The sequence below is a fragment of the Anoplophora glabripennis genome, unplaced genomic scaffold, assembly GCF_000390285.2.
Source record: "Anoplophora glabripennis isolate ALB-LARVAE unplaced genomic scaffold, Agla_2.0 scaffold6, whole genome shotgun sequence".
NCBI lineage: Eukaryota > Metazoa > Arthropoda > Insecta > Coleoptera > Cerambycidae > Anoplophora > Anoplophora glabripennis.
Window position 1 is genome coordinate 1,658,523 of NW_019416749.1, and position 27,537 is coordinate 1,686,059.

The following is a 27,537-nucleotide window of genomic DNA, read 5'->3' on the forward strand; positions in this document are numbered from 1 at the left end:
TGTTTCCGGTTTAAAACCTGTTTTACATTTATCAATTTTTGACTCAATAAACTGAGCTTATGTCAGTATACAGTGGCCATAAGGTTTGGCAGCAAATGGAAAACATTTGTATTACGATTTTAAGAAAAAAAATATTTCTAATAATTTTTGTTTGAGCACCAAGTAAGGACAACCTACATAGTTATATTGGGAGATCTTTTTTATTTAGAAGAAAATATTATTTTAATCGACCAAAATTTAAAAATATGTGAAATATTGGTAGAATTATAAAAGCACTAAAACAAAATTTATATTAAAGAAAGTCCAAATATAAATTTATTTTTTCAATTTTTTTTTAATGTGTAAATTAAGTTTTATTGTCGTAAAAAAAATTTTAACTTCATTTAGCGCTTTAATTTTAAATTACAAAAATAAAATATCCACAAAAAAAATTGGAAAGAAAAATGCTTTTATTTTTTATTACCAACTTTATTTCAATATCAAAATAAATAAAAGATACTAGATTTGATTAATAATCCTGATATTTTTTGTAAAAATAAAATATCTTAAATTTTAGTGGATTAATGTCCCCTGAATTAAAAATTGCTCATTATGTCCAAGTTGTACTTATTGGATATACAGATGGGCAAAAATTGGGATTTTTTTTTCTTAAAAAAGAAAAATGTCCATTTAGTGGAAACTTTTAAGCTTTCACTATATTTATACATATACATATATAAAAAATGTAAATACTATCAGCATGAACTAGTTTACTAATAAAGATCGATTGCTATTGGAATTTTAAAAAATTCCATGTAAAGTAGACAAATTCCCTGATTAGACAATTCAGCAATGAAATTCTAGATAATTCTAGATTGATATGCACCCTGAAAAATGGTGGAACATTTCCTTGCTACATAAACTGATCAAGAAATTGGAAACAATTTTAGTGAAATAATATTTATGTAACAGTATTAATTTTAGTTCTACAGCTTTGCAACTATTTTAAATGTTTAAAAAATATGTTACGCTTAAATCGAATGTAATTGCAGTTACATTAATATAAATATAATTTGTTATAAGTCTGTCATGATTGGCATTTTTATTCTAAAAATTGTAACAATTTCTTGAACAATTATCAAGTCAAAAATCGTTTAATGTGACATCTAACTTAAATTTTTGTTTAGTTTCAAAATATTTCAACCTTTATTATATTTGGCTTCATTAACACATTTGTACCATTGAAGATAAAGACAAACTGCGTCGCAATGGAAAAATTAGTGTCTATGATCGGTTGCCTATTTGGCAAGAAAAAATTATCTGAAGTTCTTCTCTAAAAGTTCAAGATTATAAACAAAGCGTATTTCATATTAACAAACAGTACATAAATAAACTACTTATTGAAATTAAACGTTCTAACAACGCAGCTACACTTCATAAATCCACACTTTTCAGATTTGCTGTAGATAGTTTAGGAACAGCGGCAGATTCCACTGTATCTAAAACCCCTATCGGTTTTACAGCTTTTCGTTTTTCTCCAAGTTTACCTAATTCGACCATTAATTTATTTAATATGGCATAATTTGGTTGATTTATGGCCGCTTTGCTTTGCAAGGACGTTATTTCCTGCTCTTCCATCTTCTTCTCCTTGAAACTTTTAACAGACCGATTGCCATAAAGACGCAAAAGAGATCCCCAGGATGTAATGCTTGGATGCAATGCCTGTAAAATGGCTTGAGACGCGCGTTGTTTCCCGTCTCGTTTGTTCTTGCATGCTACCGTAGCCGTGTGTTTACCAACTGTCATGGTAAATTCATTTCCTTTTCCTTGATGTCGAGAAGTGTTACCTTGGTAGCTTATGTGTAAATCATCTAAACCAAAATTCCTTTGGAGACATGTTAACAGAATGTCATATGGAGCTGGCTCTGTCGTTTTAGCACAAAATTCAGCTACCCTCGGATCCTCCACCCTTATTTCATCAAAAAATGATAAATCGTGTTCTTCCGGCTTCTTCCCTGTTGCACCTAATAAAATTAAATAATAATGATAATGAATTTAACTAAGTTCGATTAGTGAATTGTAAACATAGCATTTTATATAATATCAAAAGCTTTTCAAGCTACTCTTTAGAAATAATTATTAATTTTAACCTATCTTAGTTTGAAACCCCTGAAAAATTGCACTTCTTTGATACTTGATACTGTTTCAAAAAATTTATTAATTTGCTCTTCATCAAATCAGCTCGTGATATTGAAAGCTTCATTGTAACACCTTTAAACTTTTCTTCAGGACAAACCACCCAGTCTTTCGTCCCCGAGGCTCTCAACGATTTGTTTTGCCTCGGGGTTCGAAGCAGTCCTGGTTCCGCTACTGCATTAATGATTTTTTTTAAAGACACTAAGTATGGCTGTCCTTAAATCACTGATTTATTGTACAGAGAGACCCGATATTTTATATTCATACTGCAACAGTCGAGGCTTTATTTGTAGAAAAAAAAAAAATAAACGTACAAGATCATATAAAACATATGTTGTAGAACCACAGAGGGGTAAACCGATGGCAACAATTTTGTGCACTAATGGCCATTTTTTGTCTAATGCCTGTAAATTTCGTAGTAATGCTTTAGTAATACATATCAGTGCGCTCCAATGCCCTTGCAATCACACCTATATATAAAACAGTTCTCTTATTTTTCATAGTTTTTATTTTTGTTAAAATTACTGCATTATGGTTTGAAAAAAGGAGTATTATTAACTTCAAACTTAAATAGACATCAGTATGCAGAAAAAATAATTTTGTAAAAGAATATAAAAACACTTGATTCTATATATTAGTTGATTATTACCCTTTTCAAAATCTTAGGGTCGATGACCTCTAATTTTTGGTTCAGAAAATTCTCTACACGATTCTAGAAATCATCTAAAAAACAGTATGGGTGCTATACATACTTCATTATCACACCGGTCACTGGTATATCTAACCAGATTATACACTTTTTTAAATAATTCAGCATTTCTCTGTCAAAATGTAATATAACATTAACTAATGATACCTTTAAGGAATTTTGAAACAATACACTACCTGACTGAGCATCACTAGTAATTTTGGACTTCATTTCGGGTATTAAAATTTCCAAAGTAGCTTTAGCTGCTTCTGATTTAGCTTGCTTTTTGCTAGTACCATATCCAATTCCATACCGCATATCTTTAATCATAACAGTAGCAGCATAAGGTGTAGCTGCATTTTCTAATTCGGTAAACTGGTATGTAGGCTGTTTTTTCAGAGCATGTTGGACATACTCGTGTAAAATACAAACATAAGACTTGCCATTTGGGTTCATAATCCATTCTTTTTTAGTATTAGGATTATTGTCAGAATTGTCAGAATTTTTTATAGGGAATGTTATCAATTTAGTTCCATCTGGCAACGTAGGGCGTTGTAACTGCTTCTCGTGTTTCTGTTTTTTTGCAAACTTTCTCCTTTCAGACCATGATTTGAATCTCAATACTGTCATTGATTGAAACTGAAATAATTTTCGACAATATTCTCTAACTTGTTCGGGGGAAATGTTTTGAGTTTGCAAATTTTCTTGTACAGTCTCTATTCTAGCATTAGGTAATTCCTGATCGCAATTTTCATTAACCATTGCTGTATCATTCTGATCAACTTCTTTGTCTAAAGCTCGTTTGTAGCTTAAACATGGTATGGCGTTGACTGGTATTTGATGTTTTCTAACTGATCCTGGTCCTAAAAAATAAGGTCTAGATAATGTACATACTCTCGAAGTCTTATGTAAATATAAAGGCATGCCGCTGTTATGCGTTACTTTAATCCATCCTTCTGGAAGTACATCGAAGTGGTTTTGACCCTTTTCTATTAGTATTTCTTTTACTTTTTCTTCAAAAGGTATCTTATCCTCTTCAATGTCCAGACCTGCTTCAGAAGCTTTTCGCTTCTTTTTTTCCAGAGCTTCTTCCAGCATTTTTTGGATTTCATCGTCAGGAATGTCAGAATCATAATCACCAGAATTATCAGACTCATCGTTTTCCTCCGTTTCGTCTAGGATATGAAATTTGTTTACCTCATGACCATTTGCTAGAGAATTTGACCCATTAAAAGGACAACTTGAAACTTCATTAATCCCATTTACATCAGTGTAATCAATGCCATTTGAGGAGCTTTCCATTTCTTCGAGTAGTTTTTGTCAAACTGTTGTTTTGTCTCCACACGGTAACAATCAAAAGAATATTTCAACCAATATTCAACCAACAATTGAAATATTCATTGAAAAGCACCGCGGAAAACAATTTGTTTCAAAAGAGGCTAGATGGATACTAACTATTTTAATAAATACGAATGGTAATTTGTAGTGACAATTAGGAAAGAGATGTAATTCACTACGAACTCACTAAATTTGAGAAAATCGATGGCATTTAACTGACTTTTTGACTTACAAGATATACAAGACAAGAACACAGGAACATCAAAATCAAAATGGCGACATAATTAAATTATAAAGTACAATTACCCCTAATAAAAAGCAACCATCAAAACAAACAGAAGTATCACTGGTTGCAGTACTCAAGGTGTACAGAAACTTAATGGGCAACAACCCTTAATTATATCAAAATCAGAAATTTTTTAAATACGAGTTTTTTTAAATTCAATACCTAGTATCTTGAAAACCAGTTAATTAAATTTTTTTAGTAAAAATTTACCAAAAGAACAACCTAAAATTACAGGAACTTTTAAAAAAACATTTTACCTAACTAAATTGAATAATCAAAATATTTAACTAAGATAATAAATACCTACTGAGAATCATATACATAGTCCAAGAGTAGCTGCTTCGGGTCAAAATAATCCGCGATTTATATCAAGTTAGTACAAGTTTAAAAAAGTTATTGAAATCATTTTTGTTTAACTTTTTAAAATAATTTCATCGGTTTTTAAGGTACCTTAAACAGTTTTTTGCCGTGTTTTTGTCGGTAGAGATTTTGTGCAACTGAAGGTGTTTATTTTTTTAAAACGCACTTTATATATAGGTACCTTAGGTATGTACACTACTTTAAAAAATGTATACCTACTTGCTGCATGTCGCTATAATCCAAAGATAAATGGATTTCGATTTATTTAATATAGTCATGAGTATTTGGATGTATTTTAATCCAATTAATTTCACTCAATCAAAAATCTACATCTACTGAGATACTGCTCAGATGGAGTGAACCAGAGACAACAGAAATAATTTGGAGTGAACTTTGCGGTAGGTACTACTTTCAAAAGCAGTAAGACACTGAAATAAAATTTTTTTCTAACGGTGGATTATAATGATATATACAGTATGTCCACGGCTAGAGTGGAAAAGAGGAAAAACATTTTTATTTTTCATTTTACCAGAAAAAGGCATTCTTGATTAAAATTTTTGCTTGTCTTTAAAATGCGGTTGGCATGAAGAACTTTTAACTTGCATGCATAGGGTGATCACTGATCAGAAAATCGGTAAATATAAAAATTGTTCAAGAATAAACTGCCTCTTTGTTTTTAATAATAAAGAAATATGTTATTAAGGAAAGTTACTAGGTTACTGTGATAGAAACGAACAATAACACATTTTTATTGTTCATTTTACGAGAAAAAGGCATTCTTAATTAAAATTTTTGCTTGTCTTTATAATGTGGTTGGCAAAGAGAACTTTCATCATTCAAGAATGCCTTTTTCTTGTAAAATGAAAAATAAAAAATAGTTTCCCTCTTTTCCACCCTAACCGTGGACATACTGTATGTACATCTTATAAAGTAAATTAAATAAAGGTGGCATTCTGAAAAAAAAGATCCCGTGTGTTTTTCCAAAATCTCTGCCAACGTAACAAATATAGCAACAAAACAAAATGTCTGGTCGACCTCTGTGTTTTAGATGAAAAGTAAGCTCATATTTACCCCCTCTCCCTCGCTGCGGAGACTCTCTCCCGTTGTTTGAAATTTCATAAAAAAGTAATGCCGTTATCTTAAAACAATTTAAATATATTTTTTTAAATCCCTAAAGGATGCAAAATTATACCTTGATTTAAATTGATTTATTTTGACCTATCAGTTACTCTTATAATGTAAGTCACATTCTTTACTAGACACCCTGTATTTGTTCTCATAAAATAAGGTATTACCTACGAAATATGCTTAAAAAACATATACCTAAGTAGGTATTTATATTTTGATGATAGCAAATAATGAATATAATTACAGTTTATGCGTCACATCACGACCCAACATTTTGAGTATATGTATAATTAAAATTAGATTAGGATCATATACAGATGGGATATATGACTAGTTTTACGTGAACTAATTGTTTACTCATTTTTCTCACATGAAAGAAACATTTTTTGGGAAAATAAGCAATTAAAGGCTTAGTCTCAACGATCGGATATAGTATATTTTTTGATTAGTTAATTCTTATTCTACTCAACTATATTAACTATAGTAGTGAATAAATAAGTCCTACAATAGTTAACTTAATTGCTTTTCGATATTCACAGAATTTTTCGAGATGGGCCGATTTCCATTGGTCCAGTATTTCTTTTATTATATGAAAATGTTTCCTATCTCCTGCAGAATAGAACCTTTAATGTGTGTCCGCTACCTAGAGATTGATTTTATATAGTTAACATTTTAAATATGGCATATAAAACGGGCTGAAAATATATTATCGGTATTTCTGGAAAAGATGTAATAAACCAGTATTGAATATAGATAGTGCTTTATTATTACCCTTCAGAGTCGAACTTCGAATACCTATACAACCGACAAAAAGCTTAATTAAATGTTAGATAACAAAAATAATGTAATCAATTGCGTGTAGGTATTATTGTAATTTTATTACAATTAATTCCATTGTTTATGTTAAGTATATTGTTTAAGTAGGTTCTCTTTCGCTGGACAATGTAGGTATTAAAAATTTAACATGTAATCAATATCCATAATAAACACCTTTCTATATAAAAAAGTAGCAGATGTCAGAAATGCCAGCAAAGCAGGTAGACCATAAGTAGCTCAATATATGGGAAAGGTAGGACTCAAAAGGTACCTAGTGCTAGTACTGGTAGTTGTAGTAGTAGTACGACTACGACGATGTGTACGAAGCAGAAGCACAAGGACTATATAGGACCAAGTACAAATAATAAACTGTATGATTGTATAAGTTAATCCGCTTCGCCCCACCATCCATGGGATTCACCAGCCAGGTGTCCCTAAAAGTCACAGCGCATGCCTCAGGAAGGGCTCTTCAGCCGCACAAACCGACCTGTTGTTGCTTATTGCTTGCGTTGACAAGTAGTCGGCATCAATCCGAAGAATAGGGTAGTAGTGCTTCTATCTATTAGGATAAGGTGGCAACGTGTTTACCAGTTGTGAGTGTGTGTGAAAAGATGGATCTTGCATGCATTGAGAATCTGGACGATATTCGCGTCGCTCAAAGGGACAGGAGCATTTTCGACGATGATAGAGTGTTAGAGAATTTGCTAAACAACGAATTCAAATATATGCCCAAGTTTAATTACTTCAGTAGGGTGCAAACCGAGGTGCAGCCCTATATGAGAAAAATTGTCACTACGTGGATGATGGAAGTAAGTACTTTTAGTCATTACTTCGTCTCTTATACCTAGGTTTATTATTTTTTTAATAGTAAATTAATTAATAGTACATTTAAAAGAATGTTAGATATTTTGAATTAGATCATTGGAAAAAAGAAATTTAAAAAAATTTTAAATAAATTGCAACTTACCTCCTATTTAAATTATTGTTTTAATAAATAACTAGGTGTGTAGAAGACATTTAACTATTTATTTCATCCAAAAGAATGAAGTCTACATAGTTACTTATTTGTATGGGCAGCTCCCTAACCTCAAATTAAGATGCTAATAGACAGTTAATTACATTACAATACTACAATATAGATTTTAATTATCTATTTGTAGGTATGTGAGGAGCAGATGATTGAAGACCAAGTATTTCCACTGGCCGTCAACCTCATGGATAGGTTCCTAAGTGTATGTAACATTAAGAAGCAGCAATTGCAGCTCCTAGGTGCTGCTTGTTTACTGATTTCCTCTAAACTTAGGACCTCGAACATGTTGACGATCGGGTTACTTAGAGCCTACACGGACTATAGTGTCAGTCATGAGCTTATTGAAGTAAGTTACTACTTCCTCTAAATTACTCTTAGATCTAATATGCAGGGTGTTTAAAAAATATGTGTTATAGATCCTCTTGGTCTTGGGAAGACTTGTCTTCCAAAAATATAGAAAAAAGATTGTATCTACATACATGGGATTCCATTCTTATACATATAGTTTATTAGTTTCTCATTTTTTACAAATTTTTTTTAGTAATCTGGTTGACGAAATTTGGTTGACCATGGCTACGTTGTGTGTAATACCCTGAAACGAAAGTAGAGGGGATTTAGATAGGAGATTTTAGTCTTATTTTTTATATGACTGGCACATAATTTTTAAAACATTCTTTAGAGTAGAATAAATAATAAATATTTTAAAGCTACTTTGGCATTCTAGATAGTTTAAAATCCAAAGAATATCTTTTAATTTTTAGTGTAATGTAAAAGTTTGCAATGTAAATTTTTCCCTACGTAATACCACTAGAGAGTAAGCCGGGCTCAATATTTTGCAAACCACATTTTATTTATGATTTACTAAATAATTATTTCCCCCTCCCCCTCCATAGTCGGCGCCTATGGTGTGTCCTTATTTATGTGAGAACAAGGTCGCAGAATCTTCATTTTTTTGAGATTCCAAAACTCCTTTTTTTCATTTAGAACTGCTAATAATTTTTTAAATCTTTCTCTGTATACTTTCAAAATTTTAAAAACTAGACTAGCATTTTTTTCTTTCTTTTTGCAACGATCATATTTATTAGAATCCCTCGCAAAGCTATTATACCAAATTTCATAGAGAAAAAAATGTCGTGGTCTTCGTTATGTCGAATTTAAATAAAAAAAAGGTAAAAATATTTACCAAGTATAGCGTTTACGAAGACAGTTGAAACCGTATAAAAACTAAAAGTCGGCATCTCTTTATTGTGCCCGGTCACAATAAAGAGATGCCGACTTGCACAATAAAGAGATGCCGACTTTTAGTTTTTATAAGGTTTCAACTATCTTCGTAAACACTATACCAAGAACTATATAAAATCTGAAACGATACAACTAATTGTTAACCGAAGAATTCATTGTTGTATTATTAAAAAACAGGTAAGCTGGTAAGACTAAATATAACTTTTTTTTATAACAGAATATCCATTTTCTATTTAAAATATAGTAGCAATGACCAATAATGATCTAAATGAGAAGGATATCAAAATTGAAATATTAAGGATATCGTCTTACCTAACAGGATGTAAGGTGCCTGATCACCCTTTGGCCGATACTTAAGTAATTTGTGGTAAGACAACGCATTCTTTTTGAGGAAAACAACAATCAAAATAATTACTCGACCCTTAGGATAGGAACGCACGAGTCGGGTCAGGAAGATCTCCAGATAAGTTGAAATGTCAGGATTTGTCCGGATGTAGGGTCTAAGACAATATCGTTGTCGCATAGTGGTGTATTGTTTTGAAATTCGTCGAATAATTTGTTACGTCCTTCCTCCGATGGACATCGCGATTCTTGAAATGCAAACAAAAGGATTTTTAATTGTTTCACCTGGGGGACGACTTATGACCATTTTATGAAGCATGGGCATGGCGGCATGGCATTTGCCACAAGTTCGACAAAAAGTGAAGAATAATTTCCTCAATTAAGAAACTAAATATGTTGGTAAATTCAGCTATCATTTTTAATTGATGCTCTTAGTTTTTATAAAAAACTGATAACTGATTCAATTTTATTCTTTAGCTTTGATTAATTATGACCCTAAGGCGAGTTTAGAATTTTTTGGAATTTGCCAAAATTCGAAAGAAAAGTGAAAATTTTCGCGCCTTCCTACGCTGTGGGTGGCCTCTGGGCTATCAGCGGCACGCGTGGTCAACAGCGTCTGATACGACTGATGACTTATGGAGGCAATCATGACCTCGTAGTGGAATGACGGGAAATCTTCGAAACATGCGTGAAAAATTTTCCTGAGCGGCGGGTGGCGATTTCGCGCTTTGTTGCGTGCGTTGTTAGCATCGCCTGGTATAGTTGTTACGATATCAATTGGAACCTGTGAATCTTAGAGCACAGGACCGTCTGCACTTCTCTTGAAATTTCTTCCTGTGCTTTAGCCATTATCTGTCTCGTAATTTATACTCGAATAGCCATTGGGCGAGTCCGGTATTGGTAGACTAGTCCGCCTGATGTAGAATCGACGGCGGCACGCTGGTCGTCAAGCAAACCTGTATCGGTCCACTAGGTCGTGAATAATTTTTTGCATGGTATTCTATAATATGTTCAGTGTCGAACGCTGTTCTCACTTGGTTTTGCCAGTGCAATAGAAAGCAGTGCTTGGCGTTGTTGTTTGTTGGTATAATACATAATATTAATTATAGTATAGTTAATATTATTATTTGTTCATATCGTAACCAGTAAAGGGTAATAGTTATTAAAATAAATATTATATATGTAATTATCTAGTAATTTAGCATGGCTTTCTGGAGACCCTTTGAAATGGAAGATAACGAAATAACCCGGGAAAATCCACAAATAGTCAAGCGGGTTTTTGTCGAAAGCGTCGAAACAAACTATTATTTTAAACATACATGAATGTTTGAAAAGAGAAAATAGTGAACAATGTGATAAAGAAATTAGGAAAGGATTAGCGAATTAACTAAGATATCAAAAACGTCAATTTGTCGCGTAATTAAAGAAGGAGGCGTTATTAATCACGGTACAAAGAGGAAACGGAAAAATACAAAATTAAAGAATATTGACGATTTTACCAGAGATATAATACGGCGCACAATTTATAATATGTATAAAGAAAATAAAGATCCTACTTTAAACATAATTTGAGATAAATTAAGCGATTATCCTGATTATAATTATAAATCTTTAGATACTTTACGACATGTATTACAATATGGTTTAAACATAAAACATATAGTTGCACTTCGGGAAAATTTTTTACAAAAGAATAGAGAATATCGTCAACTAAATAGGAATAGGAATATAGCTCGGAATATAGAATATCTAGACGAAACAGGGCAAAATTTTTCTGGACGCCTATAGATTCCGTAGAGTTTATGAGTTAAATGTTTTTATGCGGTTCCAACTGATATCGTAAAGACTTACATGGCAGATGACTTTTGATCTGATCTGCGTAGTAGCTTCTCTGGGGTTATTTGTCTGCGGTTCCAATTTTCGGGAGAAACTGTATGAAGCTTTTTGAAAGATTTATCGAATTATTTTCGAAACATGGGTGAATTTTGAACCATTTTTATTATTTATTTGAATTTAATCATAGAGAAGTGATTTTTGTTTGTACTGCAATGTGCCTTTCTAAAAAAATACAAACCGCGAATTTAGTTTGTACACTCATCTACATTTAATTTTCGATACGTACTAGAAAATACTCATAGTAACGCCCCGTATACGTTGATATGCAGATCTTATGGGAAGACCGAGGAATTTCGACGAGTTCCGGTTCTTTTGGAAGCCCTCCGGTTTACCTACTAGCTCCCTTTGTGAGATAATGCCTCATAGAAAACGGTCCCGTATCAGAATTTACAAAGGACGTTACGCTTTTCTCACAGTTAGGTGATGGTTTCTGCTAGATTGTTATTCAGGGACCTGATCTCCAACGTTATTATGTAGGTCCATGGGAATAAGGTTGCAATCAATGTTATTTAACCTGGGGGACCTGCGAATTGTTGGGATAACTGAAAGTAAGGGTTTTTTATCTGCAGATGTTTCAGTTTTTACCTCAAACTAATAAAAAAGTAATAATCTCTTATACATTTCATATTTTGACGTTCTTTTAAGTTGAAATCTTGTGAAGCTTTAATTTCTCGTGAAATAGTAGAAAATAAGCAATACACATTGGCATAAAACCAAAAGATAACTCAGTTTAGTAATCTGGGTACAAGTGTTACTGTATCTAAAATTGAAGTGAAAAAAGAGGACTCCTATAAGAAAGACTACTGTAAGAAACAGAGCGTACTAAAACATTTACGAGTATGTAGATAGATTATACTAGAGCATAAAAATATTTCCTACGGTACAGTCGAACTAATGAGTTCCCAAATATCTCTTCGTCTTGGTTTTGTTATATGTACTTGACAAGTACTACTTGTGCAATTCATATGAGGAACAAATATTAAATGCTTGCTATAGATTAAATATAAACATTTTTTCCACTTTTCGTTTCCTTCGACCTACGATTACATTCGAAGAAAAACCGTGAGACTTCCGTATTGCTACCAGTACCTCCCCCATCCGTCTTGTTCTAAATAATAACGTACTAAATTACCTAATAATCAACCCCTTCACGGTACACCTTCACCGACATCAAGACGAATCAATAAATGGTCTTCACGATTATCTAACGATCGGCCACTTAAGCCTTTTTTGTGGTGTTCCATTCATGATGCTAAGAGTAATTAATTATTCTTGCCGTTTTTGGGGACCCTCCTTGTTGCGATGAAAGGGCGCAAGGTGGTAAATTCGTTCCTTTACGCGCTAAGATGTCGACCGTATGTCGAACCGAAGGATACGCTCAATAGCTCAGAAGTTATTCGAGCGGGACTAATTTTATAGTAACAGAGGACGGTTAAGGGCTGAAAAAAGACGATCCAAATCAAGAAAGAACTGAAGGGCTCTGTGAAAGTTTATTAAATTAGTGAGCGGTTCATTATTATCGATTTTGATTGATTTTAATGATGTACTGTTAAAGCTTTTAAGAAATACAGGGTGATCGAGAATGATTGACCGTGCCGCCTCATACTGATTTTTGATGTGCGGCATACCAGTTTTTGATACCAATACTAGAATCATGAGCGCAGGTTGAGGGATTTTAATGGTAAACAAATAATTACGTTCAAACGTCAAATAAATTAGGTTACTGTCAAAATGGAAATTCATAATAAAAATATCAATTATTTAACAAAAATCAAAGTTATTTCACAAATTAAGCAATACTGATGGACCAATAAATGTTATTATTGTTATTATTATTAAAGAGGATGACAGAATCAAATGTAGGTTTAGCCTAACTTTTCCAAAATTCTTATTTCATTTACAATTAGAAAAACTTTTAAATCAAAGTTTGATGTAGCTAATTTTGAATAACGACTGTAAGTGCTTCAGCGATTTTATTTTTAAAACGTTATGAGTTAATTTTAAAACAGAAGCACTATTGTGGCTACATTCTTGGCATCTAAGACGATTCAGCTATACAGCGATACGCTGCAAGCTGCTGTTTTTCATCAAAGCAAACTGCTGTATGCTTATAAGACGACTATTTTGCAGCTACTGCTTTCACACTTCTGAATATCCAGCGCAAGCGATCCAGCCCAAAAATTTATGCTGAACATTTTAGTTAGCTGTCGAAATTCAGGAAAAGTGTCTTAAAAAAATTTGCTTCAAGCAAATGCAAGCAGTTGGAAGTGCTTGATTATGTTAGATGGTAGGATTGTCTGTATGACCGAGAGCAATAAACAACAGTTACATGCAATATATAATAACAGAGTAATTGGAATTTTTTCACATTTTATTGAATATTTTACCTTAAAATTACATAAAATCCATAAAAATATCTATATTTTTACAATAAATGTTCAATATGATGTCCATTGTTGTTCAAGCAGGTATTAATTCTTCTTTTCATATTATTAAATACATTCTGTAAAACATTTTGTGTAATACTCCTAATTTCGTTTGTAATTGCCTCTTGAAGTTCTTCAATCGTGTGTAACCGTTGAGCAAATACTGAATTTTTTAAAAAACCAAATAAATAATAGTCTAGGGGTGTAAGGTCAGGAGAACGTGGTGGCCATCTATCTCGACTAATTATTCGATCATCATAATACTCTCTAATCAACTCTAAAGTTTCGTTAGAGGTGTGAGCTGTTGCGCCATCTTGCTGAAAGTATCCATGATGGATTTCATCGTCGTGAAGTTCCTCAAAAAATGGTAACAATATTTGCTGCCGATATACCTGCCCAGTTACATTTTCACGGAAAAAATATGGTCCGATTATTCTTCTACGTGACATAGCTACCCAAACACCAAGTTTAATAGGGTGCAGAGTTGTTTCACGCAAAATATTAGGGTTTTCTGTGTTCCAAGAGCGATAATTTTGGGAGTTTACGTACCCACTTAAATGAAACCACGCTTCATCAGAAAAAAATGTTAGATCTAGAATATCGTCGTCATTCAGATTTTCGTTAAACCAATTACAGTATTGCACACGTTTTCCAAAATCTAACGGAAGTAGTTCCTGCACAACACTAACTTTATAAGGATGAAAATGCAACTTCTTTACTGCTTTATGGCATGATCCATATGATATTCCTATAAACAATTTAGGAATAATGATACAAATTTTAGAATAAATATTTGTTATTAAGTACCTGTTTGAGCAGATAACCGACGTAGTGATTTGGTTGGACTAGCTCGTAAGCGGTTTTCAACATCTTCCAAGACTTCCTCTGTAAGAATAGACTTTCTGCCTGGAGATTTTCCTCTACAAACACTTCCAGTGTTATGGAAGCGTTCCACTAATCTCTTCACGTGTCTCGAAAAAATTTCATAATCAATTTCATCATTTGGAAATTGTTCTTGAAATTGTAAATGACACGAATTCATCGAATATTTCCAACCATTACCATTGTTTTGTCCACTACGAAAATAGGCCTCCAGAAGAAATTTATCATGTTCTAATGAAAATGCCATGTTAACCTAAATTAAAAAACCGATTAGGTTAGAGAACAACATACGCAATAAATTAATTACTCACGTATAATATCCACCTACTCTAACTGTAGTATTGAAAAATACTGTTTTATAATGTCGCAAAATATATCAGGTAACAACAAAATCTACAAAATAATATTCAAGCCAAAAAATCCGTGCGCCAATGAACAGAACGTCAAATTGTGAAATCGCCACAGAACACCATGAAATTGCACGGAAAAAAAAGTAATTTTAGCAAACGGAAATCAGTTTTGATAGCAATTGAGACAGGGTACGTTCAGAATCCGGTCAATCATTCTCGATCTCTCTGTATAACATTTGCCCGTGCAAAATGATGCATTTTAGGACCTAGGTTCCTATGTTCTATTTTTCATACTTTCATATGTAGATTCACACCTCCAAGTAAGATAACGGAAATTTGTATAAAAAAAGAAAGTGATAACACATATTTTAATTCAAGATGTTTGGGGAACTGTGGATATAAATTGCGGTAGATAATTTATCCTAATTGTAATTATTGTGACAATAACGTCTGGTTAATGAAATTGGTTGTAAAATGAATTAATAATTGTACACCAATTTGATTAACCAAAGGCATTTGCGACAATAATTACGTCAGTGGGAACGATCCAGTCCTGCCAAATAACGGTGGGACATCGCCGCGGTTACATTGATCCCCTTGCGGTCAGCTCCGTCCGCCGCGGTTCCTGATCTGCCCCGAGGCCCACCATGACAAATTTTATGGCGTCCGGTTATTGTGCGAATCTCGAGAACCTATATCGGAACGCAATATTCCGCACGCACCTTCTTGAGGGGAAGTCGCCGTTAAAGAGGGTCATCGAACAATGTGGTGCTCACAATGCGTCTGAGCCGAGTCTGTGGGAAATGAGGAGGAGAAAAGGTCGCCGCCAAGTGGATCGGCGGCGTCTAGCTTACATCGGCGAATTAATTGACCCTCCTCGGAGGAAGGCCTCTTGCAAATTATCTATTCATAGAGATGCCCGTGTCTGCGTTCGTTGATGTTGGGCTAGGTGAAATAGAAAAGCTGTTACTGTTGCAGGGAACGCACATTTACATATTAATATGAAAATGATTTCGCCTAGTTGTGGTGCTCGAGACAGAAAACAAAATATTGGGGTGGAAAACTGTTGCGTGTTTTTTTAACACCGGCTAGCCTTTTTCGAAACAAGGGCTGGTTTAGTCAGCTCCTTGGTTAAACCAGCTATTTAAATTTTAAAACACATGTAGAGGTCTCAAATAACGAATAACAGTGTATTTTTCATGTTCTAAAATTTCTGGTTTTGATATATCGTAAATAAAACGGTTGCACTCATTGAAAAATATTAATAATCATTATTATCTTATCAAATCCTGTCAAATAAAAAGGGTATCTAAAAATTTTATACCGCCTACAAGTCATCCAAAAAAAATCATAAACTGGCGCGCTGAGTATCCGCTGAACCGGCTGGTGTGACGTCACCGCATGGGAAACCGACGCGGTATGCTTACGCGTGTTGTCAATCAGTCGGATAGTCGGGTTTTAGTTGATTGTTAAGTTTCGATCGAATACGTTAAGATACCGAATTTTGTTAGCAATATGGAAGACACAGAACAGAAGAAAATTACAAATATTGTACATATTCTTCCCTAGAGTGAGAACACTAGACACTAGACACCTAAGAAAATAATAATGTCCTCATAATTATGTCGTGCATATCTAAAATCAATAGTCTATTAGTCTACTTTGATTTTTTTTTAATATATTTTATTTGAAAAATTACTTATTTTGAAAGCAACAAAACTACCCTGCGTAATTTAGGTATATAATAAATACGTTTGTATCCTTTTCCATTGTTATTTTTTTTGTAATACCTATAGGTATTAAGTTAAGTATTTATATAAAAATACGTAATAAATATTATATTATTACTATATTTTTAAGATATAAGGTAGATTTTATGTAGTTTCCATGGGAATAAAAATAGTAATAAGAATTTTGTATTTGATTAGGTAAATCTTTGAAACCTTTGACAGAAACGGTTTAGTCCGATTAAACGTAAAATCCTTATTCTTATTTACTATTCTTATTGTACAAAAACATCAAAACTTTCGCTTCAAACGTACTTTAAAGAACATAACGTAACTTTTGCATTTTCACTCCTCTCATCTCAGCACTGATAAAGTCGTGGTTTTTATTAAAAAAATCCATAATCATTAACAAACCTACTTCTGGCAAATTAGAAGAATCTGCTTTTACGAAATTTGCTTCCATTTTTTAAATTTAATATGCACAAACGCTAAAGCATTCTGTAGATGCAGAAACTCATCTGGAAGTAGCGGCAAGCCGGCTGACCGTCCCATGCGGTGACGTCATTGCACTGCCACGGCTGAGACAAATATTTGCATTTTAAAAATCATATAGTTTGAAAACCGCTCAACGGATTAAGTTGAAATTTTCAGGATCGCCTAATCATGAGCAATACTTTGTGTATACAAAATAAGAACGTTTTTGAAAATTTAGTGACTACTATGTTGTAATTGCCCATAGTTCAGGAAAATACTTGTGTTACAGAAATGGGAAGTTTTGGTGTTATCCAAGCTTCAGTGGGACATAAATGGAGTTACGCCTTTCGATTTTATCGATCAAGTTATCCAAAGGTGTCCCTGGGGAATCGATAATGACACACTGAGAAGACATTCCCATACTTTGGTGACGATCTGCTCTACAGGTAATTACAATTCTTTATTTGATTAATCCAACTTCACCCTCGAGATTAACATATAATTTAGTTTCTTATAGTACAGAGTGTTACTAAAATGTAGGTCAAACCGTTAATCATAGGTTCTTTAAGTGAAAAGAATGGTACTTTCCATTTTATTAATAACTCTGTTGGTTTATTAGTTAAGCATTAACTTAGCGTGGAACATTTTTTGTGCAGTCATGCACGCCTATGGTTCAAATGTGTGTTTTGGAACAGCCGTTTTTTTCTTGAACTTTTTTCACTTTTGTAAACTTTTGATTTAGTTTACAAGATATTTCAACAAATGGCAAACTAAGTTTTACAAAGTTATAGTTGATATCGATTCGGATATATTTTCACTCAACAGTCAACAGCGAAATTAGCTTTGCAATTAATATTTTTTTGTGATTTTAAATATTGATTTCTAACTTAAAATTTCTCGATATTTCAAAATATATCAAGATATTTTTATGTTTTCATTGAATAAAATTTTTTAATGAATTTCTCGAAATCGGAGTATTTTGTGGTAATAAATCAAGATTAGCTTTTTTGTCGTCATTTGAAAATATTGTCTTATATCTTGCTTGGGACACTCCTGACTACATTTTTAAATAGTTTAAACGTAGTTCGTCAAGGCATTTAATGAATGTCCAACATACCGCGATTCATAATTTTCGACCCATGTTTATAGGAAATGATAATCTTAATACTATATGTTGGTAAATTATTGCACATTAAATGCCCTTACTATTGCTCCTGCCAATTAAAAAAAAACTAAAGAATACGATATTATAACAATTAAAAATCGGCATCTATTGCAATACACTTAATGAGTAAGGTGAAGAGGTACTTTATTTTGTACAATGGCGAAAACGACCTGATGCAATAATTACCATTTGCCGCGTGTAGTTGTCCATTGGAAGGCTTTGATATCACTTTATATGTGCCATAACGAGCAGATGTGGCATAATTCGTGTCCACTGCGTCAAATACCACCCTCTATAAATATGTGGGGTTGCGATTTGGCCCTACCTGGCAGCTGGAGATCCGTGACACGATATACCGAAAAGCGGGGACAATTTTTTTGATAAGACCTAATTGTACTTGTTGGCGTGTGAATGTGTGCTCGCAGAAGTTTTAAAAATTCCAGCACTAGAATTCACTAATCTTAATGAAATTTTATACATATAAGAATTACTGATATCATACTTATAGTCTGTACGATATTCGTTGAGATAGAATTCCAAGAAGACCCCTGCGTGATTTTCTTGGTATTAACCGCATTCGTCACCTGAGGCAGAAAGACTGGCGCGGTAAATTGTTACAGTAGTTCCGATAACAGAACTTTATTATTCTTTAGTAGAGATACGTCCGAGAGTACCCAAACTAGTTTCTACGAGAAGTAGAAGGTGTGACGCGGAAATTATTATTTTCAACTAAGTTCCCATTTCCGTCGAAGTTCCTAAAAAGCTTCCAGCCGTCTTCAAACAAGCCGCAACAGACAATACCGCCAGAGGCCAATGCTCAGGACAACCGCCGACGACGCGGTGCTAAAATAGAAAATTCGACTCAGTTTCTAACTTCGGAAATTGAAAAGTTTTCCGAATATTATGGAATTCGAACTGATGAACCGCGAGATAAAACCAAGGTACCACCGTCAGACCACAAGTCGGTCATCAGCTTCAGTCGGCGACAATCTAAAAAAGGGTAAAATCGTCAGAGACTGCGATCAAACGTCTACCCCGATGCTTTGCCATATATTAAGCAGGAACGGAACCTCGCCAATACGTATAGGACGATTCAAATTATTGCAATTTTGCGTTGTATAAAGCCTCTGCAGATCAATACTCAAATACCAGTTTGTTGCAAATGCATATGTTAACAATAAATCTATTTTTAATAATTCAAAACTTTGTTAAAATATTTTCGCGAAATGGACAACCTGAGAAGTCAAATATAAACCAATTTCGAAATTGTTCCTATTCTTTTATTACTCATGTTGTTAAGTATTCAACTCTGTACTGCAATTATTAAAGCTCACCGTGACCGCGCGAACTCCCATTTCGGGAGGCACGTGCCAAGACAAAGAGTCGCTTTAAAAATGGCAGATTTAAATGTCCGCGGAGGATGCAACATGTGCAGGCGAGACCATGCACCTGGAGCAAATCAACACTGCTTGCGATTACGAATAAAAAAAACACAAATACGCGAGCTCGCATCTGCTGCCACCGCCGGCTCTTGAACAATAAATGTGGAAATATGTGTATGTGCGTATATAAAGCGCGAAGCTCAACTGGTCGGACATGTGGACGTAACAGGATTTTCTAGTGATTCACGGGGTCAAAGGCCCATTCTAGTAGGAGTTAAAATTTTTGCGAAGGGTTGTTCTGTTTAGCATTTCGCTAATGTAAGCATAACGCCGGAAAAAAGATCAACCCTCACGTTGCAGATGGTAAATTTTTTTTACTGAAAAAGAACATTCTTCATATGTGCTATGTATGTGCATGTGCGTGTTACTTATGAAAGAAAGTTCCCAATAGTTATCCTTCCGTGAAGTTCTCAATTGAAGGCCTTCGTGCAAGAAGGGGATGAGTAATAGTTTATAAATTTTTCAGGAAAGGCATTTTGAAAGTAATAGTTACAGTTGTCATATTACTTGGATAAACTAACCTAACCTAATAAAATAATGATAATATGCCCAAAAAAAATTCGTTTAGAGAGGGAAAGTGGGGATATGTAAATGCGTTGGTTATTAGTTTTTTTTTAATTTATACCAAATGCAAGAATAACATTCAAAACTTTTTTTCAAAACACAAAATTTATTAGATAATGGTTACGTATAAAAATAAATACATAAAGCAAAATTTAAAACAAACAAATGTTAAGAAAATAGGATGACATACAATTACTTTTGTATTTATCATATTTCATAGAAATTCCTCAAAATGATTTTAAAGTGGGGGAGTAATGGCTATTTTCATTGAACTTTAATTTAATTTACTTTAGTTAATTAAGTTTTGAAAACTTTTTTAATTCTGTCATATCTTATGTTGCTAAGTTGACAGTGCCAACAACGGTCGATAGTAGTAGCTTTTAGGTAGTTGCCACTACGATACGTTTTAATAGCAACAAAACGCAAATGTCCACTTATTAATGAATCATAAACAGAAGTCGAAGACCCTGGTGTATGAATAAATAAAACTAAAGACGTCTGTTTAGCTCAGCGGCTGTTCAAGAAGTGCTCTTCAGACGGGCTTATGATACATATTTTTGCAGTTATCAAAATACCCCTTTGAGAAAAGCAAAGAACCAGCTCGCTATTAATAAATAAACAGAAAGACAGACTAAACACATTTAGATTGGTTTAATTTTTATAGCTATGTATTTCTCATTAAGACAATATGTAAATTTTCAAGAGACGAAAGTTTTTCCATATTTACACTAAGAGTTATTTTTTGTGTCTGCAGCTCTCTATTTTTTTATTGGGATTATCCACATATGTTCGTCTTATACAGGGTGTTTCAGAAAGACCTCCCGTAAATTCAGGGGGTGATAGTACGACAAAAAATAAGAATTTTTTGTTTTATGAACTATATGTCTATCTCCTCTTGTTTTCGAGATACAGAGCGACAAAATAAAATTTTTTAAATAGAATTCCAATGTATAATGTACAATCTTATATTTTCTAAAAATAATGTACTTTTGTTAGAACTTCCTAATGTGGACGGTTTTCGAGAAAAAAGGCTTTTAATTGAACTCTTACAATATCAGGGTGAAGAAAATACCTAAGTGACTTTTCTCAAAGTAGGCTTATGTCAAAACTTATTGATGGATGTCTCATAAACAACACATACATTCTCAGTAATCTTTTAAACTCTTAACTTTATATCAAAATTTTAGTGATTGTTAGTGACTGCAGTTAGTAATGACTAAAAATACAGTCACTAAAATTTTGATATAAAGTTAATTAGAGTATAAGATATTACTGAGAATGTATGCATTGTTTGTGAGACATCCATCAATAAGTTTTGACATAAGCCTACTTTGAGAAAAGTCACTTATTTTCTACACCGTAATATTATAAGAGTTCAATTAAAAGAATTTTTCTCGAAAACCGTCCACATTAGGAAGTTCTAACAAGAGTACATTATTTTTAGAACATAAAATTGTACATTAGAAATTGGAGCCCGAATGCTAAAATACCTAAACTCAAAAAAATTAGAACTTAAAATGTAATACGAATGTAGCATAACTAGCTCTCTCTATAAAATATACAAAATAATTAGACCAACGTATTTGGCGTCCTTAAAAACCCCGGAATACCAAATTTCATACAAATATTTCGCACCGTTTGGCAATCGTACATTCGTACATTCTATTTAAAAAAATTTATTTTGTCGCTCTGTATCTCGAAAACGAGGATAGACATATAGTTCATAATTTTTTTTGTCGTACTATCACCCTGGCCTTCAATTATCTACATATGGTTTTCCGAATTATAAAATTGGTTGTGTATTTGTCTTTACAATAACTGCTATAAAAATGGTCTTCTTAAAGCTGGATACAGCTTACGCATCCATCCAATAAACGAACATACTTCACACAATAATTTTTATCGGATAACTAACAAAGCAGCATCTGTGACATTTTTTATATACGCCACCTTGTCACGACATGACTTGGAATCGCCGCCGACGGCACATTTCCTAGAGTAAACACACACGTCGATGTAGGCGCGTGGGGGTGCTTGGCCATCTGACGATTTGCGATCCTCCTGTCGCGTGCTGAGCCATCCGAGAAGTCACAATGGCCGTGGATCCGCAGACGGTATTGTTCCGGGTCGCTAGCATCTTAGACGGCTCGTGCCCCACCAGGTGTTACGTCTTGCGAATAGGAGCTCCCCGTCGACCCGAAATAATAACCCAGACCAGGCAAAAAGTCCTCATTGTGCGCGTCGCAAGACGTCTAATCGAAGGGTGCCTTAGAAAAAAACTTAGGGTCGTTTACTTCTGCTACCCCTCTGGCCTCCATAGAAATTTCAATTGTGATTGCACCATTGTCGAGGACAGGATAGCTTTCTTTCGCGGCAGAGGGGTGGGTTGTACACTCTTACAAGCTGGTTTCTACCCTTAAAAAACTCGAGTTCACTCACCTATACCGTTAAGGGTTCTTCGTCTTCTTCGTTCGTGTTTTCTCCATATGGCCTGTAACGGGCGTGTGATTTCAAGATAAGAAAGAGCTCGTTCGGCTCTTTGTTCCTGTATCTGTAATTCTTACAGTCAGTTCATTATGCTGTAATTTATGTTTGTCGTAGCAATTTAATTCTTATGATGTTTAAATTAGACAAAATTACATAATTAGTAAAATTGTCATCATTTCCTGTCGAGATATCGAAATATTTGCCTTTGTTTGGAAAATTAAAAAAAAAAAACAAAATTTTCACACCTTTTTCATAATGTTATAAAAATAATTGAGGACAACCCTGTAAATAATACTTTATTTCATTTGTAGGTAACATGGTTGTGTCAATTATTATTTTATAAATTAATTATTATTATGACACATATTTTGAAATTTATTTCAAAATGAGTACCTATGTCAAAATTTGCAGCATTTTTAGTGTTCTTCTATAGTAATTACCGAGGTATAGTCTTTCCGATCTCAATTGAAGACCAAAGATCTTGGCGGTAGGTACCAGACTCGGTCGCTACGCAACAACTCGACATTGAAATATTTGAAAAAATTGTCCCCATATTTATTTAGCTATAGCCATATTATACAGGTCTGGTCGCCCAGTTGAAGAATGCGCGCGTAGGCAAACGGCAAACAAACACATCCGGACTGGGCGATCAGCCATAAATTTCAGCTGTCGACAAATTGCCTAGCAGTGCAGTGCAGCAATGCGGAATTTGGTGTGATTCAGGTAATTTTAATTTATTATAGGCACCTTCTATTAATCATTAAGGAAGAAAATGAAAAACCAAATAATGAAATTATACCTAAATAGAATTGACATATTATCTAAAATTTCAGTGTCCACAATTTTGCGTGTTATTAAACATAGATCATTGCATAAAGAGGAAGCGAAAACAAAAATTTAAAAATATTGTTGATTTGAGGAGAGATGTAATTCGGCGGACAATTTATAATTTATATAAAGCAAATTGAGGACATAAATAATTAAAATATGTTGTTGGCCAAATGAACATGTAATAGAAATTTTCTACACATTACATACAAATTTTTATAAGTTTTTGCCCTTTAGCAAAACACTTTTTTATAGGGACGCCCATGAAATTCATTAAATTTTATTGCTAGGCATTTTTATAGATGTTGTGAGTTCAGAAAGACTATAATTACGAATCAAATTCGAAAAAAATCTAGGATATGCAAGGTGAACCGTTTTAAAAAACGCTTCGTTCTGTAGTTGAGGAAAAAATATCATCAACAAAGGAGAAGTGGAAAGAAGTGTATAATTGAAAAAAATAATAATAATAATCGAAACGTGTATTTTTATTTTAGGTCAATTTTATAGGCTCTATACAAGAAACGATATAAGTTGATTATTTTTTTTTTAGTTATTATTTGTTTTCATGTTTCCTGGTATAGTTGTTATAATACGATCTCAATTGGAACCGCATAAAAACATTTAACTCATAAATTCTACGGAATCCATAGACGTCCAGAAAAATTTAGCTCTGTCTTATACTATATTCCGAGCTATATTACCATATAATTACCATACGATTGTTAAATTTTTTATGTTTAAAATGGCATTGGATGTCGTAAAATATCAAAGATTTATAATTATAATCAGGATAATCGCTTAATTTATCTCGAATCACGTTTAAAGTAGGAACTTTATTTTCATTATACATATTATAAATTGTGCGCCGCATTACATCTGGGAAAATCGTCAATTTTCTTTAATTTTGTATTTTTCCTTTTCCTCTTCGTACCATGATCAATCTTTCTTTAATTACGCGATAAATTGGCCTTTTTTGGATATCTTAGTTAATTCGTTAATCTGTTTCCTAACTTTTTTATCCATTGTACACTATTTTCAATTTTCAAACATTCATATATATGTATTTAATATAATACGTTGACTTTTTACGTGTAAATCTTTGTTTTTAAACTCTTGAGTTTGTTTCGATACTTTCGACAAAAACCGGTTCCACTATTTGGGGATTTTCCCGAGTTATTTCGTTATCCTCCGCTTCAAAGAGTCTCCAGAGAGCCACGCTAAATTACTAGATAATTACATATAACATTTATTTTAATAACTTACCCTTTACTGGTTACGATATGAACACATAATAATATCAACTAATAAATAATAATACGTATTATACCAACAACATACCCCGCCAAGCAATGCTCTGCACGGCACTGGCAAAGCGGCAAAGCTAATTGAATCCGTGTACCAAAAAAAAAAAAAAAAATTTCCGACCTAGTGGACCAATACAGGTTTGCTTTGATAACCAGCGCGCCACCGTCAATTCTACATCAGACGGACTAATTTACCAATACCGGACTCGCCGAATTGCTATTCGAGTATAAATTACGAGACACATCATGGTCAAAGCATAAGAAGAAATTTCAGGAGGAGTGCATACGGTTATGTGCTTTAAGATTTACAGTTTTACTTTAAAGTTAACCAAAACGCTAACTAAAAACGTGCCCAGGCTTTAATTACATTTCGATTGATCCAAATAGTTAAAGATCTAAAAAAAGACAGTTTAAATCAGTTAATAACTTTAAATCAAGTAAAAAACATCGCAAGTTACTTTAAATCGAATGCTTGTTTAACGTGATCTAAGCTGACTATGTACGAGTATATAAAATAAAATTTTAAAATATGGGTATCTTGAAGGATGAATGAAACAACCAGCCATACATTCCATTTGAGTCAATATTACAGTGCCTTTAGAATCTGCAAATCTTTTCATTCGCTTGTTAACAGCCAAAGTGTCCTTCTGAACAACTATAATTAGAGGGCATACTGAATTGCTGGTACAAATTACACCTTCGGTGGCATTCTTCTAACTTCGTGCTAGTTCAGTAACGCGTATCTTGTGTCGTAATGCCCAGCTGCAGTCCACCTCCGGATCACACATCTGGATCCGGGGTGTTTTGGGGTGTTGCCCGGAGTCGAGGTGACCCTCCCAACCCACCTGACGAATACTACTACCAGAGATATTTTCAACTAAGTGTGTCGCTGAAACACTGTCCATTTCCTGGAGTTACTCATGCGATTACCGTGACCATTAACTTTTTACGATAATTGAGCTGCAGCTTTTGACAGGGGCCGATGATATGGATTTTATTGATTTTACACGTGCACGAAAATTACATATTCCAGGATGCCCTAGCTATTTAATTGTGACGCTTCAAAGATTAGTTAACTGTATGGGGTCTTAAAACAACATTGTGACAAGCTTTCAGGATTACAAAAAACAGAAAAAAGTAAAAGAATTCACACATGTGGGTACGGTACTACGGTAGCTATAGACGCTAGCCAGATTACATATACTGGTATTTCAGCATGGCAGTAAGATTTATAAATATCAAAGCACAATTTAAGTAATAATCTAAATTTTGTATATTCTTTGCATTAAAATTCTTATGTACCGTTCTTTTCGCAAAGTGTATCGATAATATGTTTACATTGATTCATTTCTTGATGAGTCATTTACCAGTTTAAGTACTTCATTTCGTGTCATATGCGTGCAAGGTAGATAAACACAGACACATAGGTCAATCTGTTAATCATCAGTGTAGTCGTAAACGAGCAAATTTAACAAATCAAGATATTGTATGATAAACAATGTTTATTAGCGAATTTGAGCGTGAAAAGTAATGCTGTGGAGATATGCAGTTCCTTGACAAAAATCTGTCAGCATTATTTTTCGTGCGTTGAAAAATGGTGAAAGTGTAAAAAAGCATTATGTAGATATTGTAGACGAATATAGATCTCTATAGAATTAGACCGTGAGCGAGCACACATGGGTGTGGCGTCATCGAAAAATGACTGCATTTTGAGGTCTGAAAAAGGTAAGTTAGTTAATGAAAATAAGGGTGGTTTTAAGGGCTGACCCGTGTTCGAAAATTTAGAAAATTTATTTCCTTTTGCAGAAAATAATTAGTTTTTCACTCATCTTAAAGTGTCTGGCAGTTGATGCAAAAATAGACATTAATAAGTACCTAACAATTTTCAAATTCCAGACGGTTTTAAATAGTCGAAAGGGTGGTTCGTAGGGGTGAACTTGCAAGAAGAAAAAAAAATTCATCGTTTACTTTTTGTCTGGCAATCGAAACAATGAAAATTTTTGTTATGAAACAGGGTTCGTAGCGGCCGGGAATACCGGGAAAAGTCAGGGAATTCGTTATTCTTCATAAAAAACAGGGAATAGTCAGGGAATTTTAAAAATATTCATGAAAGTCAGGGAATTTGATGTTTGCAACTGGAAATTTTGTGAAAGCCGGCCCTGTGTTCTTGAAAGAGAAAACTATTTGTGGTTTTGAAACCTTTATAAGAGGTTCTTAGGGGATAAAAAAGATTATGGAGTCCAGTCGAGGAAAAATTTAATGCATAAACACCAATTAGTATGTAAAAATGAACTACAAGTGACCTGGATTTTATTTTTATAAGTCAGGGAAAACCTGGAAAAGTCAGGGAATTTTTCATTACTTTTGAACTATGAACCCTGTGAAAATGGTAAAAATAAATTGCCAGACGGTTTCCAATGTTCGAAGTCGAGTATCTCTGCTGAAAATTATATGAAAATTTTTAACATTTTTCAGTGATCTTAATGTACAAAAAAGAGGGCTATTGTGTTTGCGGTATTATAAAATGTTATTCATTTTTCAATGCCAGACAAATTGGCCGGTTCGAAAATTTATAAATAAATAAAAA

At 33.5% G+C, this 27,537-nt stretch overlaps 2 protein-coding genes across 2 annotated transcripts in view; one reads left to right on the top strand and one right to left on the bottom strand.

Annotated features, from left to right (window-relative positions):
* Positions 1–472: 472 nt before the first annotated feature.
* LOC108911527 (microprocessor complex subunit DGCR8) lies at positions 473–4,439 on the bottom strand. Its single transcript, XM_018716494.2, has 2 exons — positions 3,061–4,439; positions 473–2,003 (listed from the first exon to the last, which is right to left on the bottom strand). The coding sequence occupies exons 1-2, from the start codon at positions 4,163–4,165 to the stop codon at positions 1,414–1,416; spliced, it is 1,695 nt and encodes a 564-aa protein (XP_018572010.1). The 5' UTR covers positions 4,166–4,439; the 3' UTR covers positions 473–1,413.
* A 2,963-nt stretch (positions 4,440–7,402) lies between these two features.
* LOC108911534 (G1/S-specific cyclin-D2-like) overlaps positions 7,403–27,537 on the top strand; it is a 28,605-nt gene continuing 8,470 nt past the window's right edge. The window contains exons 1-3 of the mRNA XM_018716506.1: positions 7,403–7,600; positions 7,952–8,167; positions 17,450–17,606. Coding sequence (XP_018572022.1) covers positions 7,403–7,600; positions 7,952–8,167; positions 17,450–17,606 — 571 coding nt within the window. The remainder of the gene's footprint in view (positions 7,601–7,951; positions 8,168–17,449; positions 17,607–27,537) is intronic.